Raw genomic sequence first — 19,931 nt, forward strand, 5'->3', positions numbered from 1 at the left:
AGACTCCATTATATCCAAATAATCCAAATTTTTAAAAATGATTTCCTTTTTCTCTCTAATATTAAAACAGTAGCTTGTACTTGATCCCAACTAAGATATAATTAATCCTTATTGGAAGCAAAACCAGCTTATTGTGTTTATTTAATGTTTAAATTAATTTCTAGTAGACTTAAGGCATGAAGACCCAAATTACCAAAGATCCGTTATCCGGAAAACCCCAGGTCCCGAGCATTCTGGATAACAGGTCCCATACCTGTACAAAGTAAATCTATAACAAGGTTATACTTCAGCTAAATCAAATATAGATGGACAAATACAGGCTATATATATATATCTTTATTCTATGGAATTTGCTTGTTCCATTCAGCTGTAAAAGTAGCCTTTTCTGAAACTGCTCATCTAGTTATCAACATACTATATGTTTGTTGCATATATACTGTATGACTATGAATACAATAATTATTCATACCACTAGCCAATCAGACGCCTGCCAAACAATCTCAAAACCAGTCACTATCCTGTCCTCCTGCCGGTTTTAGTTATACCTGGGCAAAAGCATTTAACTGCCATTATGATAAGTGTTTCTAGGTGTTACTGAGTGTGAATGAAAACATGATGTTGTCATTAGATATCAATAAGTATGTTTCAGACTCACCATTTCGAGACACATCTAGCTCTACCAACTGCATAAAGTTTGCGATCTCTGGGGGAAGCCGTTGTATTTCGTTGTCGCTAAGGCCCAGTTTTCTTAACTTCACAAGTTGGAAAAATTGCTAGAGGGAAACAAAGCACATACATTTTTTTATAAATACATAGTTTCCCATGCATCAGTTTAAAGAAATGACTAACTTGAACTAAAGCTAACATTGCAGTCTTAAGTGTTTATTTACATGAATACAGTGCTGTGGAGTATGCTGCCACGTGTGCTGAAGGCTTTTAAAAGAATCACAGTGCTTTTGTTAGTACGGAAATATGGGATCAGTTATCTAGAAAGCTCCATATGGGAAGGACATCTCCTATAAACACCATCAAACAATTCACATTTTTAAAAATGATTTAGTTTTTCAGTAACCATAAAATAGTATCTTGTACTTTATACCAACTGAGATATAGTTAATCCTTACTGGAAGCAAAACAATCCTATTGGGTTTAATTAATGTTTGAATGATTTTTAGCAGCCTTAAAGGAGAAGTAAACCCCTTATTAAAAAAAAACCTACCCCCGCACCATACGTAGACCCCCATCCCTCCTCACACCAGCCTAGCTGCTACCCCGGGAAAATGCCCCTAACTTTTTACTTACCCCTCGGTGTAGATTCAGGGCATCGGAGTTCACGGGCGCCATCTTCTTCTCCGCGGTCATCGCGAAGTAAGCGCATGCACAGTTAGAGCAATCTTTGGGTTTTTGTCAACTGTGCATGCGCCGAAAGTCAAGAAAATTGTCGAAGTGACAGAAGACCCGATAAGCCCGAAGAGGATGCCGCCCGTGAACTCCAATGCCGTGAATCTGCACAGAGGGGTAAGTAAAAAGATAGGTGCATTTGCCCTGGGTAGCAGGTAGGCTGGGGGGAGGAGGGTCTATGTAGGGTAGGGGGGTAGCGTTTTATTTTATATTTAATAAGGGGTTTACTTTTTCTTTAAGGTCTAGTGTTCCAAATGACAGAAAAACCTCTTATCCAGAAAGTCCCAAGCATTCAGGATAACACTTATTCTGTATAACACTTACATGTCATAAAACTGGGCTGGTTCAGTTTTAAGTGACCAGGAGCACTGGCCTGGGGTATCAGGTAGTGGTTATAATAATTTGGTACTGTGGGGTACACACAATGAAAATAATATTTCTTAAAATAAAGGTACAGGTATGGAATCGGTTGTTCACAAATATCTGAATTAATGAAAGGCCATCTCCCATAGACTCCATTTTAATAGAATAATAGTATTGGAGATCCAAATTAAGGAAAGACCCCTCAACCGGAAAACCCCAGGTCCCAAGCATTCTGGATAACAGGTTCTATACCTGTAGTAACATTTGCAGTTGTTTACAGAAAAAGGCACATAAATCTTGTATACCAATTGTATATAACAATGTCACTAACTCACAAAAAGCTTCCTACAATGATATAAAATATAAAACTAAGTAGGGAATTTATTAAATGGGCTGTTCACCTTTAAATTAATGCTTAGTATGATGTATAGGGTGATATTCTGAGACAATTTGCAATTGATCTTCATTTATTATTATTTTTGGTTTTTCAGTTATTTAGCTTTCTATTCAGCAACTCTCAAATTTGCAGTTTCCACAATCTGATTGCCAGGGTCCAAATTACCCCAGCAACAATGCATTGATTTGAATGAGAGACTGGAATAAGAATAGGAGAAGGCTGGAATAGAAGATGTGTAATACAAAGTAGCAACAAATGTGAATCCTTACAATAGCATTTGTTTTTTAGAAGGGGCCAGTGAACCTCATTTGAAAACTGTAAACATAGCTTTATAACATACTAAGGGGTTTATTTACTAAACTCTGAATGCAAAAATCACTTTTAAAAAATCACGAATCCTTCGGAATTTATTTAACCCTGAGGATGGAAAAGTCTGAATCAGAAAATCTGGCATCTCAGACCTGTCAAGGTTGCATATAAGTTAGGGATGCACCGAATCCACTATTTTGGATTCGGCCAACCCCCAAATCCTTCATGAAAGACCGAACCGAATCCTAATCCTAATTTCCATATGCAAATTAGGGGTGGGAAGGGGAAAACATTTTTTACTTCCTTGTTTTGTGACAAAAAGTCACGTGATCTCCCTCCCCGTCCCTAATTTGCATATGCAAATTAGGATTCGGTTCAGCCAGGCAGAACGATTTACATATTTTGCATCGTTAATATAATACACAGGCCGAATCCGAATCCTGCTGAAAAAGGCCGAATCCCGAATCGAATCCTGGATTCAGTGCATCCCTAATATAAGTCAATGGGAGAAGTCCCAATGACTTTTTGATGTGCCCTGGGTTTCGTGCAATACCCTGAAATTTTCGGGCAAAAATCTGAAAATCGGATGAAAAATCCAGGAAAAAAATCTGATCTCCCTCCAAATTTACGGGAAGATGTAATAATAAATAAGCATAAAAAACCTGAGCATATGTGATTGGCGTTTGTAGCAGAAATATTGAGATAAATTCAGACTTTGATAAATAAACGGTATAAATCATATGCTATTTTTTGATAGAAGTCAGTATAGAAAGTAGAACAATTCTTAGGTGCTTTTAGAACTCACCAGTTATGAAGGGAGGTCCAGCTGCACCGCCCTGAACCCTCAGCTTAGGGAGCGGACCACTGTACAAAGAAGAAGGGCAGGCACTAGCAGAGACCAGTCTTCAAGGCAGGCTTGTCAAAACATAGAGTAGTTTATTGTAGAATTCAAGGATACAACCTCACCGCCTTACGCGTTTCATATCTCTCAGATATAGGTTTGCCTTTGATTAAGTATCTGAGAGATATGAAACGCGTAAGGCGGTGAGGTTGTATCCTTAAATTCTACAATAAACTTGTCTCTGCTAGTGCCTACTAGGGATGGGCAAATTTTTTCGGCTTGTTTCCCGCAAAAATGACGCCATAGACTTGTATGGTGTTGTGCGTCAAAAAAAAAAAAAAGGACGCGCGTCAAATTTTATTTTGACGCCCATACACTTTAATCGCCGCCAGCAACATTTCGTCTAAACGAAACGGGTCAAATTCGCCCATCCCTAGTGCCTGCCCTTCTTCGATAAATAACCCCCTAAGAATTAACTTAAAGGTTAACCATCAGTTTAAGAGTAAATTTAAGGCTTTAAATGGGCAGTCACAGTCCACCATTCCATTTCACTAGGTGCAAATATCTGAGCACTTTTACAGACACCTAACATGAACATACTTTGGGCCCTATTAAAGGGGTGGTTCGCCTTTAAAATAAAAAGCAATATTCTGAGACAATTTGCAAGTGTTTTTACTTTATTATTTGTGGGTTTTCTTTAGTTATTTAACTTTTTATTCAGCAGTTCTGGTTGCTAGGGCCCACATTATGCTACCAACCATGCATTGATTTGAATGAGAGACTGGAATATGAGTAGGAGAGGGTCTGAATAGAAGGAGTAATAAAAAGTAGTAATAATTAATATGTAGCCATGTTTTTTGATGGGGTCAGTGACCCCCATGTGAAAGTAAGAAGAAGCTAAATAATTCAAAAATTTGCTTAGAATTAGCCATTCTATAACATACTAAAACTAAACTTAAAGGTGAACCACCCCTATAATCATTTTCTTTGATAACACTCCTCTGTGTAAAAATCTTGCAAAAGAGTAAGCATTAGCTTGAAAATGCTATAGGAAAATATGGTGTTCATCTTTTACGGGGTTTTTTATATGGTTATTTAAACCTTAACAGATTCACCATTTATTTTACACAGCTTTTTACACCGTTTCTCCTGCATTAGTTGTTTTACACAGCATGAAAAATAGGCCCCTTTATGTATTAGCACCTTTGACCTTTCTACATAACACACCAGATTTTCCAGTGATGAATGAAAACAGGGAAAATTCACCCAAAACAGCAATAGGCCCAATGCATGAGTATACAAAAAGAGAGACTTTAATATCTAAATGCATATTTAAGTTAACACTTGCCAAACATGCAGCAATAAATACCAGTCAAGCCTCTATCTGCTATAAGGTTGACAAAAACTGGGCTGCCCAGATGAAAACCAGCTAGCAAAACGGTTTACTAGCCCTATAACCCCAATGATTCAAAAGCCTTCAAAAGAAGTCAGTAGTAGTTTGCCATCTTTTTTGAGTCAGCAACAATGCACAAGCTCAGAATGGTCTGCACGGCTGTTGAGAAACAAAGCTTAGGGATAGTTGGAAATTCTCAAGCAGAGAATGAGTTGTGTCGTAGAAGTTGCTGCTAAATGGCTAATTAATAAAATCAGTCTGAATAAAGCACCTACAAACTTTAGAAAAAACAATAATTTAACTGTAATCATAAATAGGTACAGCACAGGGGATAAACTGATGGATAGGCAATATTAACAATGCAAAATATGTAAATGTAATCAGAGCTGAAAATAGGGATAATATTAAGCATGAACAAAAATCTGCCAACAATTTAATTAGGACAAAATAACTGTTTTCAGTGCATGCTGTTTATTTAGCAAATTATGTACATGTCGTGTTCTTGTTTTCACAAATATACATATAAGCCATTAACTCTATTTAACCTTTACACTAAAGGAAAGCTTTTTTTTCTTCTGATACAAGCTGGAAATTGCATCCATCCTCCTCTGGATTAATCAGGAGCTTGGCAGGTTTTATTTGAACGAAATGCTGAACCTGATGGATGTGTCTTTTCCAATCTTAACTACTATGTATAATATGTAATTATGTAACTGACAGTGGAATATGACAGACATCTCTGGAAAAAGGTGTCACAACATAAATCTCCAAGGCTATACGTTTCTACTGTTAGCTGAATGGAATCTGAGTGGAGGTAAAAACAGATCCATGACCTTGAACAATGGCACCACTAAACAGTGACCTGAAGAGCAACAGTAAGAATGCACAATTACAATTTTCCATAAATATCTATTCTTTGGTTATACACTATACATATCCCTCTATTAAATGCAGTGGTTCCTATACCTTGGGGCTCATGCAACTGTCTCCCCATCCCCCGAAATCTTCTGCTTAAAGCAAGCAGTGATTGGCCAAAAGGCAATTTGGGTAAAGACATATAAACATGTTGGACCCCTACAAAAAGATTCTGGAAGCCAAATACAGAAACCCATTATCCAAAGCTCTAAATTATAAGAAGGCCATTTCCCATAAACTCCATTTTATCCACGTAATCCAAATATGTAAAAAATTATTTCTTTTTTCTCTGTAATAATAAAACAGTATCTTGTACTTGATCCCAACTAAGACAGAATTAATAATTATTGGAATCAATGCCAGCCTATTGAGTTAGTTTAACGGTTGCATGATTTTCCAGTAGCCTTAGGGTAAGGGTACACGCTAAGATTCGGGAAGATTTAGTCACCCACCGACAAATCGCTTCTTCTTCGGGCGACTAATCTCCCTGAAAAGCCTTCCCGCTGACATTGAAGTGGGTGATATTGGGCTGATCCGATCGTGGGCCCTGGGGCCCAACGATCGGATTGTAATGGATCCGATATGGGTGGGACCGCATAGACGCACAGATGCAGCATCGATTTGACGGGATAACCTGCCTGATTGAGATGTGGCCGCCTTTCGGCCAGATATCGATCAGGGAAGCCCATTGGATGGCCCCACACACGGGCCAATAAGATGCCGCCACGGTCTATCGGCAGCTTTTATCGACCCGTGTATGGAGGCCTTAAGTTGGAAAACTGGGCAGCAAAATGAGGTTCAATGTTTATAAATGCAAGGTTATGCACTAAATGGCAGTGTTGGGAGTTTCCTTAACTGAGAAGGATATAGGGTTTTTGTAGAAGTTGTCTAATTCTAGGCAGTGTCATTCTGTGGCAACTACAACAAATAAAGTTCTGTCTTGCACAAAAAAGGGCATAAACTCAAGGGATGAAAACATAATTATGCCTCTTTATAGGTCCCTGGTAAGGCCTCATCTGGAGTATGCAGTGCAGTTTTGGGCTACGGGGAAAGGGGTTTCGGCGCAAAACCCCTTCCCCTGTAGGCCCCCTCCCTCCGGGCAAATGCCCCGGCGTTTTGCGACGCATGCGCAGTAGGAGCATTTGCCAGTTCAGCTCTACTGCGCATGCGCCGAAAGCCACGAAGTTGCCGAAAAAAGAAATCGGAAAACTTTGTGACTTTCGGGCGCATGTGCAGTAGAGCTGAACCAGCAAATGCTCCTATTGCGCATGTGCTGCAAACACCGGGGAATCCAGGAAGACCGCACGGGGGAACATGGTGTCTGCGAACTCCATGGGAGAGGACCTGCGCCGAGGGGTAAGTAGCACCAGAGGCCACCCCTTCAGACTAAAAGAAAAGAACTTTCATTTGAAGCAATGTAGGTGCTTCTTTACAGTGAGGACAGTGAGATTGTGGAATGCACTGCCGGGGGGATGTTGTGATGGCTGATTCTGTTAAAGCTTTTAAGAGTGGCTTGGATGATTTCTTGGACAGACATAATATCAAAGGCTATTGTAATACTTAAATCTATAGTTAGTATAGATATGGGCATATATAATTTATATGAGGGTATGAAGGGGTGTGTATGTATGTATGTATGTATGTATGTATGTATGCTGGGTTTCATTTGGAGGTAGGGTTGCCACCTTTTCTGGAAAAATATAGGCCTTCCTATATATTTATCTTTTTTCCCTATTAATGACATTGAGGTCAACCATCATTTTTACTGGCCAGGCTGGTAAAATACAGACCAGTTGGCAACCCTATTTGGAGGGGTTGAACTTGACGGACTTTTTTTCAACCTGATTTTACTATGTAACTATGTAAGAAGCAACAGGGCATAGAATAGTAGGAGGAAGTCAGATACTAGCACTAGCATGACTGATTGATTTCCATGAAGCAGGAGGCAGAGGTCATGCAGTAAACACCTCTTTTATCACCTTCACAGTCAAAGAGAGAAGATGAGCTTAGGGTGGTAGCACATGAAGCGAGGCTTATGCCATCCCGCCAGCTATTCACGTTCTTATCAGTGGTAAGGCATTTCGGGGAGATTAGTCGCCTGTTCTAGCAAAGATGTATGGCAGGCGACTACATCTCCCCTTGTGGCACCACCTTTAGAAGAGAAAAGGGGTGGAGAAAATATTGTAAAACAACACATATTAAGGTGCCTATTTATCATGCTTTGTCAAACATTGGACACAAACATCACCAGTGATGTTGCCCAATCAAATTTTCGCTTTTGTTTTCTGACTTGTAGGGGACTGTTGAAATCTTATTGCTGATTGGATCACCAGGGATGTTTTTCTCCAATGTTTTACACAGCATGATAAATAGGCCACTAATAGTATAATTCCAGGTTAATGAGCACATTAACACATACTTTATTTTTAAGTGCTTGTGAATAATGATTCAGTCAAATTAAGAAACACAGAGCAATGCTTTGGAAGTGAAATTACAGCAGCCTCCTGAGCAGGATGTGACAGAGTAATAAGCAAAGCAAATAGAAGACCTGAGACAAACCAGGCATTTACAATCAAGGTCATAAAATATGCATAAGGCTAGGTACTACATAAGACATCTGTCAATGATGCTTACACTCCACCCTGGCACATTTACATAAACAGCATTTCCACAAAATCAGCACCTCAGCTACACCAAGGTCTATACAACATAAGTTTCTGTAAAATCAATTTCATTTATTCATTCTTAACATCATACTGAAAAGCAACAACCCATTTGCTCACATGATAGATTCAGTAGACCGTTATGAAAGCTAAAGTGTATACATGATGAAGGCCAACTTACAGCCAACAGAGCAGGAGAAGTGTAAGGAATAGAATGTGTGCTTTGCAGTAAATGAAAATTGGATCAAAGATGAGGAAATAAAACACTAAAGCTGGCCATAGACGCAAAGATTTGATTGTACGAATCTCCGGTTCGTACAATTTCCGGGCTGTGTGTGGAGTGTCCCGACATTTTTCGTGAGATGGCGATCGGTCGTTCAGTTGATCAGACAGGTTAGAAAATTTCTGTCGGCTGCCGATAATATCTCTGCGTGTATTTCCGATCTGACGATATAAGTGGGAGACTAGCTTTTGACGGACATAACTTTTGTACGATTGCTGTCAGGGGCAGAACGTCTAATCTGTTCCTTTACTACTTTATTTGATCTGAATGGTTAGTGGCAGGTCGGAGATTGCACAGAACGATCATTCTTCCGATATGACGGTAAATCTGCACGTCTATGGCCAGCTTTACAGTTGTCAACTACTGCAAGTCAGACAGAAGACACTGCAATATATATATATCTCAGTGACATCAGCATTTCATAACACAGGGGCCCAGCAATATGTTATAAGATTGTAAGCTTTTTTGGACAGGGTGCTCTTGTATTGTCCCCCCCACCCCCAGGTCGGCGCAAGAAGATTTGAAAATGCTCCAGAGGAGATAATAGAATTATTATTTTATATATTGTTAGCAGTGGGCAACCATGTTCCCCTACTTTGCAAACTTTGTGTGCAGAGTATTAATTATGCTTAACATGCAACAACTCTCCACTGTGCACCTTACGAGAGCCCACAATTTGAGTAATACTACTGATATGTTACATCATCCTGATTGCCACTGATAGCAGTGGTCAAAATGCTTAATATTTTTTCTAAGTTATTTTCCAGTGATTACATAATAGATGCAAAAAACGGAGCACCGAGGAGGCCAGTTGTTAAAAGTTTAAAAAAGTCAAAATTTATTCAGAAGATCCATTTAAAATCTCCATAATTACAGCAGCAAAAAAAACACTTAGGCCGCCCGTTTGACGCGTTTCGTGACTCCCTGCCACTTCATCAGAACAAATAAGATTCAGAATCTGAAATTTCCCACAACACAAAATAGTGAGTGTTTGTATAGGACAAATACAGAGGATATTTTTAAACATTGACATGATTTGTATCAGCAGAAAATACAAGCAAGACTTGCTTCTTGCTTCGTAGATAAATACACTGCTCGGTGCAGCATTGATATGTTAACTCTCATCATCACTATAACAGGCTGCTTCTGTAAGTGCAATAAAAGGAAATGTTCAGACAGACACAAACAATGAAAACTGTCATTTGAGGTTCACAGGGTTTCATGTGTGGCACCTATCACAAGGAATGAGATCAGTGTTGAGAATATACACAGAGAAATCTAGTACTTTGCCTTGTCTATATGTTATTTTGCTAAAGCATAAAGGCTCACATGACTAAGCACTAAAGATACCTTATCAAGAAATGTGGTAGATGGGAATGTGGGCAAGAAACTTTACATTGCTGCACGGCTGCCTGTGTTAACCGTTAGGACATAAAACTGGTCTTCGCTGAAATGCAGTACAGGTATGGGACCTGTTATCCAGAATGCTCTGGACCTGGGGTTTTCCGATAATGGATCTTTCCTTAATTTGGATCTTCATACCTTAAGTCTACTAGAAAACCATGTAAACATTAAATAAACCCAGTAGGCTGGTTTTGCTTCCAATAAGCATTAATTATATCGTAGTTGGGATCAAGTACAAGGTACGGTTTTATTATTACAGAGAAAAAATAAATAATTTTTAAAAATCTGGATTATTGGGAAATGCAAACTGTTTCTTTGCCAAAGTCAGTCACGTGTGTCTGCACCTGGGGCAACACAGTGATTCCAGCCCGATGTTTAGCCCATTCTGGAATTAGTCTAAGGAGCTATACAGTGCCTAAGGGTTTACATGACTCTTCTCAGAACAAAAAGAAAAAGAACAAAAGATCACAGTAACCATCACAATTTATTTGTGTCAGTAACAAATTTCATTCAGAAGACAGAATCCTTGCAGGATGTACAAAAACACAGCATGGTGCATCTTAAGCAGACAGGACAAGGAGATGATGTTGAAGACCCAGTTGCTAAATATGTTTCCCTGGAGTTAAAGGGGGCTCTGTCAAAATTTTAATGGTGTAGTCTTTACTACTATATTACACTGTGTACATTGCAAATAATTCTATTATGTAAGGTTTTAATTCCAAACTAATACAAGTTTTAATATTGATGTGTAAGCACTGGTCTCAATTTACTCTGCAGGGTTCTGTACTTTCAGAAGTTGCCCACACAGCACCATGCAATTCCATTCAAGCAGTTGTCACCTATTCCATCCTTATCTCCCAGTTGCAAAGGACTAAAGGTCCCCATAGACGCAAAGTTTTTTCTTGCTGAACGACCGATTTTAGCGAAGTCCGACCAATCCTTCGAAAGTATCGTGCGGTTAGTGGGATTCAAAACATTGTACATCTTACCATTTTTCGGCCAACATCTGTCAGGAAATTGATCGGCCAGGTTAAAAAATCTTTCTGTCCCAGTGCAATCTATCTATGTTTGCAGGGCCAAGCAGGCAGCTACCCTTTGTTTTCCTGGCAAATGGTCTTTTTAGTTGATGGACAATTCGTACGAAAATACAATCGTTTCGAGATAATCGTGGTCTCACGATGACGATCGGATCTTTTAAAAATCTTTACATCTATGGCCAGCTTTAAGGTCCCCATAGACGCAAAGGTTTTTCTTTGATAAACGAACGATTTTAGTCTAACGATAACGAAAAGATCTTGGCCAACTTTAACTTTTGCTCTTCTCTCTCTTATGCCTCACGTATTTCATCCTTATCTCCCAGTTGCAAAGGACTTAACTTTTGCTCCTCTCTCTCTTATGTGGGTGCTATTATCATATCTACCGCTAAGTGATATATTTGGGACAAGAACCTTCTGACAGCAAGTACAGTAGGTTCTTGCCCCAAAAACAAATGTTAGACTAGAGCATTTTAATAATCGCCTTTAGTAACAGTATTAACCATTAGGCCTCTGGAAAACTGGGCATTATGTCCATTTGTGGTCGGGGAGCTAAAATGCCTCGTTTTCACTCCTAATAATTTTAAACGAAACGCACTTTGAGAGAAGAACATTTAGCTGTAAAAACCTCCACCTGTCACGTCTACTTGTGCATCAGCCACATCACATTTTATATTATCAGAAGCTATGACAGAAAGGGCCTTTTTAACAACTGCTGGTTTTCCCTGAGAGCAGTGGAAGTCAAACCCCACATCCCCCATGTGCTGTATGTAGCTAGGTTTGCCACCCACTGGTAAAACACCTGCCAAGGCTGGTATTACAAATTTACCGGTAAATTTGTAATACCCTTCAAAAAGACCCCTCGGCCTGCCCACGATCCCCTGTAAACTTAAGCTTTTCTGACTTTGTCCCCCGTCTGAAAATTTCAGCGCCGTAGCCACGCCACCTTTTGTATCACGGCCCCGCCCCTTTTGTTCCCGCCCCCCACCGGCCGGTAAAACATTTGGGAAAAGGTGGCAACCTTATATGTAGCTGGCTTGTGGGCAAAATTAAAACATTTTAAAAGACCATTATCCTCCTACAGAATATCCATTCATATAACTTCTTTTCCTGCTTTAGGGGGTAATGTGTATCAAAACTTTAAATAGTCTACTTTATCTTCAAAAATCCTTATGCTCTTTTATATGCATAGTTTCATATGCTCTTTAGTCAAAAGTTACATGCAGACAATTGTTTTCTTAATTTTTTTCTTCAAAACCTCATCAGGTAAGCAGTCTTCACCATCACAAGCACAAAAGGGCTTTTGTAAGACAGGTGGCACCTTATCTGGCAATAGACGCAAAGATCTGATCGTATGAATCGAGGATTCGTACGATTTTCGGAACGTGTGTGAAGAGTCCCGACATTTTTCGTCCAGCGGAGATCGGTCGTTTGGTCGATTGGATAGGTTAAAAGATTTCTGTCAGCTGCGGGTAATATCTCTGCATTTATTGCCGATCATACGATTTTCAGAGGGAGACTCTAGCTTTGGTCGGACATAACTTATGTACGATTGCTGTCAGGGGCAGAACATCGGCTGATCTGTTCTTTTGTGCTTTATTTGATTGGAATGGTTAGTGGCAGGTCGAGAGATGGGGGAAATCCAATCGTATGATCGGATCTTTGCGTCTATGGCCAGCTTAAAGCAGCAAATATTTGCAGGCCTAATTGTATTATTATGATATAGGTATCCACCGAATCCAGGATTCAGTCTTTATCAGCAGGATTTGGCAGAACCCAAGTGCCTGGCCGAATGGAATCCAAAAAATCACTAGACTTTTCGTCAGGCCAACAAGGAAGTACATTTTTTTTAGTGCACGCAGTTCTCTTTCCCTGATTTACATGTGCAGATTAGGGTTTAGAAACGGTTCAGAATTCAGCCAACTCTTTCACAAAGGATTGGGCAGAATTCTAAAATAGTAGATTCCGTGCATCCCTAATATGATATCAGAAACGGGGTTGTTCAACTAAAGGCACACAGATCAGAAGTGGCCTTCCATGAGATTGTTTTGTTCCCCAGCATGCTCAAGTAATGCTCAGCCATAATGGTATAACATTACTGTTTTATGATAATTCATCTTATTGTAGATAATTGGCACAACAATATGGCAAATCTTGGACAGCACTGCCATATCACTATAATACCATTGGCATTCCCTGTACAAGGCATAAGTTAGTAAATGATAAAAAAGTGTTTATTGCTTCATCTGCATTTTTAGTTTGTAGTAAATTTGGTAGTACCTAATGATATGGAAGCATTTCTCCTTTCCATTTAAAAGGGAACCCCAACAAAACATAATAAAAATAAAAACGAATTTCTATTCTACAGGAAGTTTTCAATGATTTTAGTTATTTGTAAGTGTAAAAGCAGTTTCTCTTGGTCCCCCTCATCCCTGTACTGTTTGCCCCAACTCGTACCATTGAAACAATGTAGGGGTAGTTACCTATCTCCCAGGCAATACTACAATTGTCACAATTCCTTGCAAGTTATGAACATATCTATGAAGCAGGATCACAGAACCATGCAAGACATTGTGGTAATTGTATGTACTATATATATATATATATATATATATATATATATATATATATATATATATATATATAATTCAGTAAATGGACCCCTGAATTGTAACATGGAATTTTGACCAACGCACCACCATCAACAGAATCTGAACCGGGAGGAGTGCGTTCACTGTACAAACTTTGTATGTATATATATATATATATATATATGTATATATATATATATATATATATATATATATATATATATATATATATATATATATATATATATATATATATATATATATATATATATATATATATATATATATATATATATATATATATATATATATATATATATATATATATACACACACACATATACATTGTATGTGTATATATATATGAGAAACAATGAGTAAGCAAATTATCTTTTAAAAAATTGGCTTCCCATGTAGCAGCCAAGTTTTCAAGCTGGCTTTTCTCTAAACTGTTACAATTCAGACATTAGTTTAGTCATTTCTAGCAGTGGGACCTCCAAACCTTTGACAGCAACTAATTTATCAAACTGAAACAGCTGCTCTGCATCATAAGCAAATAAACCTTAGAGAATTAGCTATTCATTTATGAGGTTGTAACAGTTTCGAAAGGCACAAGGTTTAAAAATAAACTTAAAGGTGAAGTAAATTAATGGAGTTGGTTTAAATAAAAATGAACAATTATTTTTCTTTTTTTTTTTGATTCCTTAAAGATTGACATTTTTTGTATCTTTAGCTCATGCTTGGCATTTAAACTATCTGGTTGCTAGAAGAGGATTATTATCCAAGCAAACAGGGAACAGTTTTGAAATAAAAATAAACAATAAAAATTAAGATTAACCAAAAGCCATGCAGACAGTCTTTTTTTTTTTTTTTTTTTTTTTTTTTTTTGTTTCTGGGGTCAGCGATACCCAACTTCTGGCTTGTAAGTGCCAGACCCGGAAGGCAAAAACAAAATACAGGTATGGGATTCATTATCCAGAAAGCTCTGAATTATGGGATGGCTATCTCCCATACACTCATTTTAATCAAATTATTCAAACATTACAAAAAAATTGTTCTCTGTAATTATAAAACAGTACATTGTACTAGATCCTAAGGAAGATATAATTAATCCTTACTGGAAGCAAAACCAGGTTGTTGGGATTTTCTTAAATATATTTTTTTAGTAGACTTAAGCTCCCCATAGACGCAACGATTCTTCTTGCCGAACGACCGATTTTAGGGAAGCCCGACTAATCCTTCGAAATTATCGTGCGGTTAGTGGGATTCAAACAATTGTACAACTTACCATTTTTCGGCCGACATCTGTCAGGAAATTGATCGGCCAGGTTTAAAAACCTTTGTCGGTCCCAGTGCAATCTATCTATTTTTGCAGGACCCTTTGTTTTCCTGGCAAATTGGGTAAATTCGTACAATCGTTCTGAGAAGATCGTGGTCTCACGTGGTCATTTTTCGTCCCACGTTGAACGATAATATCTCTGCATGTATTGCCGATCGGACGGTTTTCAGTGGGAGACTGTCACCAGTTTGTCAGACATAACTTTCGTTACAGTTACACGAGTCTGTAATCAAGATGAATCCACAAGCATTCCACAAGCATTTTGTGATGGCAAATTTCTGGCAGTTTGAGTCAAGAGGGCCCACAAGACACATGTATGAGGTTTCCCTTCAGCAAAAAGTGCTGATGCGCAACTAATTAAAAAAAATAATAGAAAAAGAATTACTGCCAAGTGCCATTCATCATTGCATAACAGGGAGACATATGCCTGTAATCACTGAAGGTGTACTGCTGCTGCTAGAAGATGGATCAAAGAACAAATTTGTAAGAGGTTTATAGGATTTTCAGCTGATGAATTGTGCCTTTGATGTCCTTTGATGATGAATGCTTACTTTGAAAAGCATTAATGTACTCAAAGTATGCATATATGTAAATATAAAGCAGAGAGAAAAAGGAACTTCAGCATATGCAGTGCAATTGAATCCATGCAGAATGTATCAACACTGCAGGAAGATTTAGAAAAAGTTGCCACCTGGGTGCCGGCTGAGATTCAGCAGATAAGTTTCAATGCAGAATAGGCAAGATTATGCAGTTACTTTGCTCTGCCCACACTAGGGTTGCCACCTTTTCCTAATTTTCTTACCGGCTGGTGGGGGGACAAAAAAGGAGTGGGGTGTGATGTCAAAGGGGCGTGGCCATGGCGCGGAAGATTTCAAGAAGGAGGACAAAAGATAAGTTTACAGGGGATTGGGGGCAGGCCGAGGGGTCTAAAATAAAGCAAAGCCAGCACCACTGCTTTTATGGTAAATAAATAAATAAATAAATAAATAAAAACAGTATAATTTCACTCATTGTATATACAATCGACATCGCTGACATTTTTTTTTTTACTATAAAACCCTATGTACTGTTTTTATCTATCTATATATATATCTCTCTATATCTCTCTCTCTATATATATATATATATATATATATATATATATATATATATATATATATATATATATATCTCTATATATCTATATATCTATATATCTATATATCTATATCTATCTATATATCTATATATCTATCTATCTATCTATATATATATAGATAGATATACATACACACACACAAACACAGGTATGGGACCTGTTATCCAGAATGCTCGGGACCTAGTGCTTTCGGGATAACAGATCTTTCTGTAATTTGGATCTTCATACATTGTCTAGTAGAAAATCATGTAAACATTTAATAAACCCAACAGGCTGGTTTTGCTTCCTATAAGGATTAATTATATCTTAGTTGGGTACAAGTACAAGCTATTGTTTTATTATTACACATAAAATGATCTCCCCAGTTTCTCCTACTGGCTTGTACCTACTGAGAATGGACAAGCTTAATTTATTTTAGAAATTAAAATCATCTCTTGATTTAAAAGCTATTACTTAAGCGCTATTTTGTTTTTGAATAGGCTGGGTCTTACTCTAGCAAAAATTAGCTTTTCTTTCTGAGAAAGAGTCAAGTTTAATGTGAACCTATGGTCATGTCAACCCACGGTCCTCCTCCCCCTTTTTTTTCTCTATCCCTTTTGTGTGTTATGCGTTACTGTTCTTAATATGACATTATGTAAGATAATTACTAGTAAGTCATTGAATGTTCTTTCTGGAAAAATTTAAATAAAGAATTTTATTTATTTTCTTTAAAAAAAATTAGCTTTTCTTTCTGAAAGAGAGCCAGCTTCTTCAATAAAACACGGAGAGAGTTCTGCTATAATCAGATGGGAGTATGCTAGAAGCACAGTATAATTATTTTTGCCTTAATGATTCCAAATGCTAGGTTCATGATAATGCAACATGACAGACAATGTAATAGCATTATTTCCTCTACAGCTGTCACACATACTACTGAACTAATTCAGTACAGTCCAAAATACCTTATATTATTATAACAACTTCCTGTGCGGCACAAATCACAACAAAAAAATCCTTATTACATTGAAATAAGAAAAAACCTGTACCTGTAATACCTGTATTACAAAGGGCTAGTAATAAATAAGAATGCTTCTATGCATTTTCATGTAATATACTATTTCCTGTCCCTGGTACAAACTGCATGTTTGTTTTAGAGGCTCAAATATAGTTTATACAGATAAGCTGTTGTGTAGTCATGCGGTCAGTCATCCAGGTTGAAATAGGGCAATAGGGAACATCCACATATAATTCATTCTCCTTTAAAAAGTTAATTTTAAAGTTGAAAATGCCCTATTACATTTATTTCTGTATGACAGCTGAAAAATTAATCACAGGCCAGTCAAAAATGGGTTCTAGATTAAAATGCAACTATAATCATGCATAAAATAAAGTTCAAGCACAATAATTATGCAAAAATAATTACTTAAAGGGAATGTAAATGCAAAAAGCCAAAAACCAATTTTTACTTTCTTTAATGAAAAAGAAATCCATCTCCAATATACTTCAATTAAAAAATGTGTATAATTTTTATAATAAACCTGATGGTATACATTGAAATTTTTCTCTCTCTTTTTGTCCCACATATTGCATACCACATTTCTTACATGTGATTAGATATAACATTTTTTGTATTGCAATTGATATATTGTCCTGGAAAATAATAATGCAAGCCCCAAAAAATACAAACCTACTCAAAGGGGTAATTCAAATATAAATTATTTTTTGGATATGATGAAGATAGTTCTATTTTGAGATAATATGCTATTTTTTGCTAAATTACTTAGCTTTTATTTGTAACCTGTTTGTCTATTTGGCCATACATATCATAAGCAGAGTTAACCCGGCAAATAAAAAAAGATGTATATAGCGTAGAAGTAAAATAACCTGTCAATTACTTTCCTTTAGGGAAATGGCACATGGTGTGATTCCAATTGTTTTGGCTTCTGTGTGATTTGCAGTCCATGCAGCAAAATGCTCTGAATTGCCCTGCATTGACTTTAAGGGTAGGACTACATGGACTACATTTTCGGTGCGATACGACGTGCTGCAAAAAAAACGGCACATCGCATGCAATGGAAATAAGGTAAGTGAATGCATTGTCAGATGGTGTCGCAGCGTTGATCAGTCGCGACTGTCGGCTGCAGTTGCTGCGCCTGCATCAGACAGTCGTGTTGCATCAGATGAACGCTGCAACACCATCCGACAATGCATTCACTTACCTTATTTCCGTTGCATGCATGCTTAGCATTTTTAGATGCAGGGTATGCTGTAAATCAGGTAAAATTTCAGATTGTGGATGCGTTCCCAAGGATCAAGTTAAAAAAAACTGCTGTATAAGGAGGCATGGTGGATCCAGAAATTGGATAGTATGACTCTTAATGTGTTAAACATGGAATATGATCTCTCCTATTTTTAGATAATGTATCTGTTTTTTAATATGGTTTTATGGTTTCTCTTCTTTTACAGTATTTAGTGCAAATTAGGATTTGGAATTGGTTCAGTATTTGGCCGAATCGTTCAAGAAGTATTCAGGGGTTCGGCCGAATCCAAAATAGTGACCAACCAAAAAGTTGCTTTGAATAGTTTAATCTACAACATATTAATAAGGACATTATCACTGTAACAAGGTTTTTCATTTGCTAGCCGAGTTTTGGCCAGATGTTGATCGGGTTGCCCATCGGAGTGCCCCATACACTTAGGGTTGCCATCCGGCCGGTATTTTACTGGCCTAGCCGATAAAACACCTGCCAAGGCCGGGGCCGGTATTACAAATTTACCGGCAATGCAGTTGCCGGTAATTTGTAATACCCTTTAAAAAAAGCTCTCGGCCTGCCCCCAATTCGCGCAGAACTTACCTTTTTTTGCAGTGTTCTTGACATCGCTGTGATGTTGCTCCACCCCTTTTGCATCATGCTGTGTAGCCCTGCCCCGTTTTGCATCATGGACTGCCCCCTTTTTGTGCCCGCCCCCCACCGGCCAGTAATCTTTTCAGTAAAGGTGGCAACCCTACATACATTTAATTTGTCGACAGCTAATATCTGCCTGTGTAAAATGCCTTTGTGAAAATGCTCACACACTAGCACTTTTCTCTAAAGGTCCACATAGACGCAAAGATTCTTCTTTGGTGAACGACCGATTTCAGTCCAGTCTGACCAATCTCTTAAATTATTGTGCGGTTAGTGGGATTCGAACGATCATACATCTTACGATTTTTCGGCTGACATCTGTCAGAAATTTGATTGGCCAGGTTTAAAAATCTTTATTGGTCCCAGTGCAAGCTATCTATGTTGGCAGGGCCAAGCAGGCAGCTACTCTTCAGTTTTCCTGGCAATATCGCTTGAAATGGTCTTTTTAGTTGATGGACACATCGTACATTTAAACAATCATTTCGAGATAATCGTGGTCTCAAGATAAAGATTGGATCTTTTAAAAATCTTTACATCTTTGGCCAGCTTAAGGGTCTCAAAAATCACTTCTAGAAGATGATGCACTTTACTAGACTTCCTCTGCAGCAACACACACTTAACCTATGCAGTTATACCCCACCCCCTTTTTGGTTCTGATTTCCTAATAGATTTAAGATTTACAGGTCAGGGACCTCATTTAAATTGTGTACTGAAATACTCAACCACAGATTTATTTTAACTGTACAATGTATCATTACTGTATCCCTTGTGTTTACGTCTTGTAAAGCACTGTGTAAGTTTGTGGTTCTATATAAATACATACATACAAATCACTTTGCTTTCACGTTAATAGCCATTTCATTACTGTAACTCTGAAGAATAGACCTTAATAATAAATGCAAGGAATCTATGTACAGTGCCTTGCTAAAGTATTCAGAACCATGACCACTCATTTACTAATACAAACTTACAATG

At 37.8% G+C, this 19,931-nt stretch overlaps 1 protein-coding gene across 5 annotated transcripts in view; it reads right to left on the reverse strand.

Moving 5' to 3' along the window:
* lrrc1.L (leucine rich repeat containing 1 L homeolog) overlaps nt 1-19,931 on the reverse strand; it is a 58,639-nt gene that overhangs the window by 33,808 nt on the left and 4,900 nt on the right. For all 5 annotated transcript variants that reach the window (XM_018261924.2, XM_018261921.2, XM_041562202.1 and 2 more), the window contains 1 exon segment: nt 656-773. In XM_018261924.2, the coding sequence (XP_018117413.1) occupies nt 656-689 (34 nt within the window). In that variant the 5' untranslated portion in view covers nt 690-773.

The sequence above is a fragment of the Xenopus laevis genome, chromosome 5L (assembly GCF_017654675.1).
Source record: "Xenopus laevis strain J_2021 chromosome 5L, Xenopus_laevis_v10.1, whole genome shotgun sequence".
NCBI lineage: Eukaryota > Metazoa > Chordata > Amphibia > Anura > Pipidae > Xenopus > Xenopus laevis.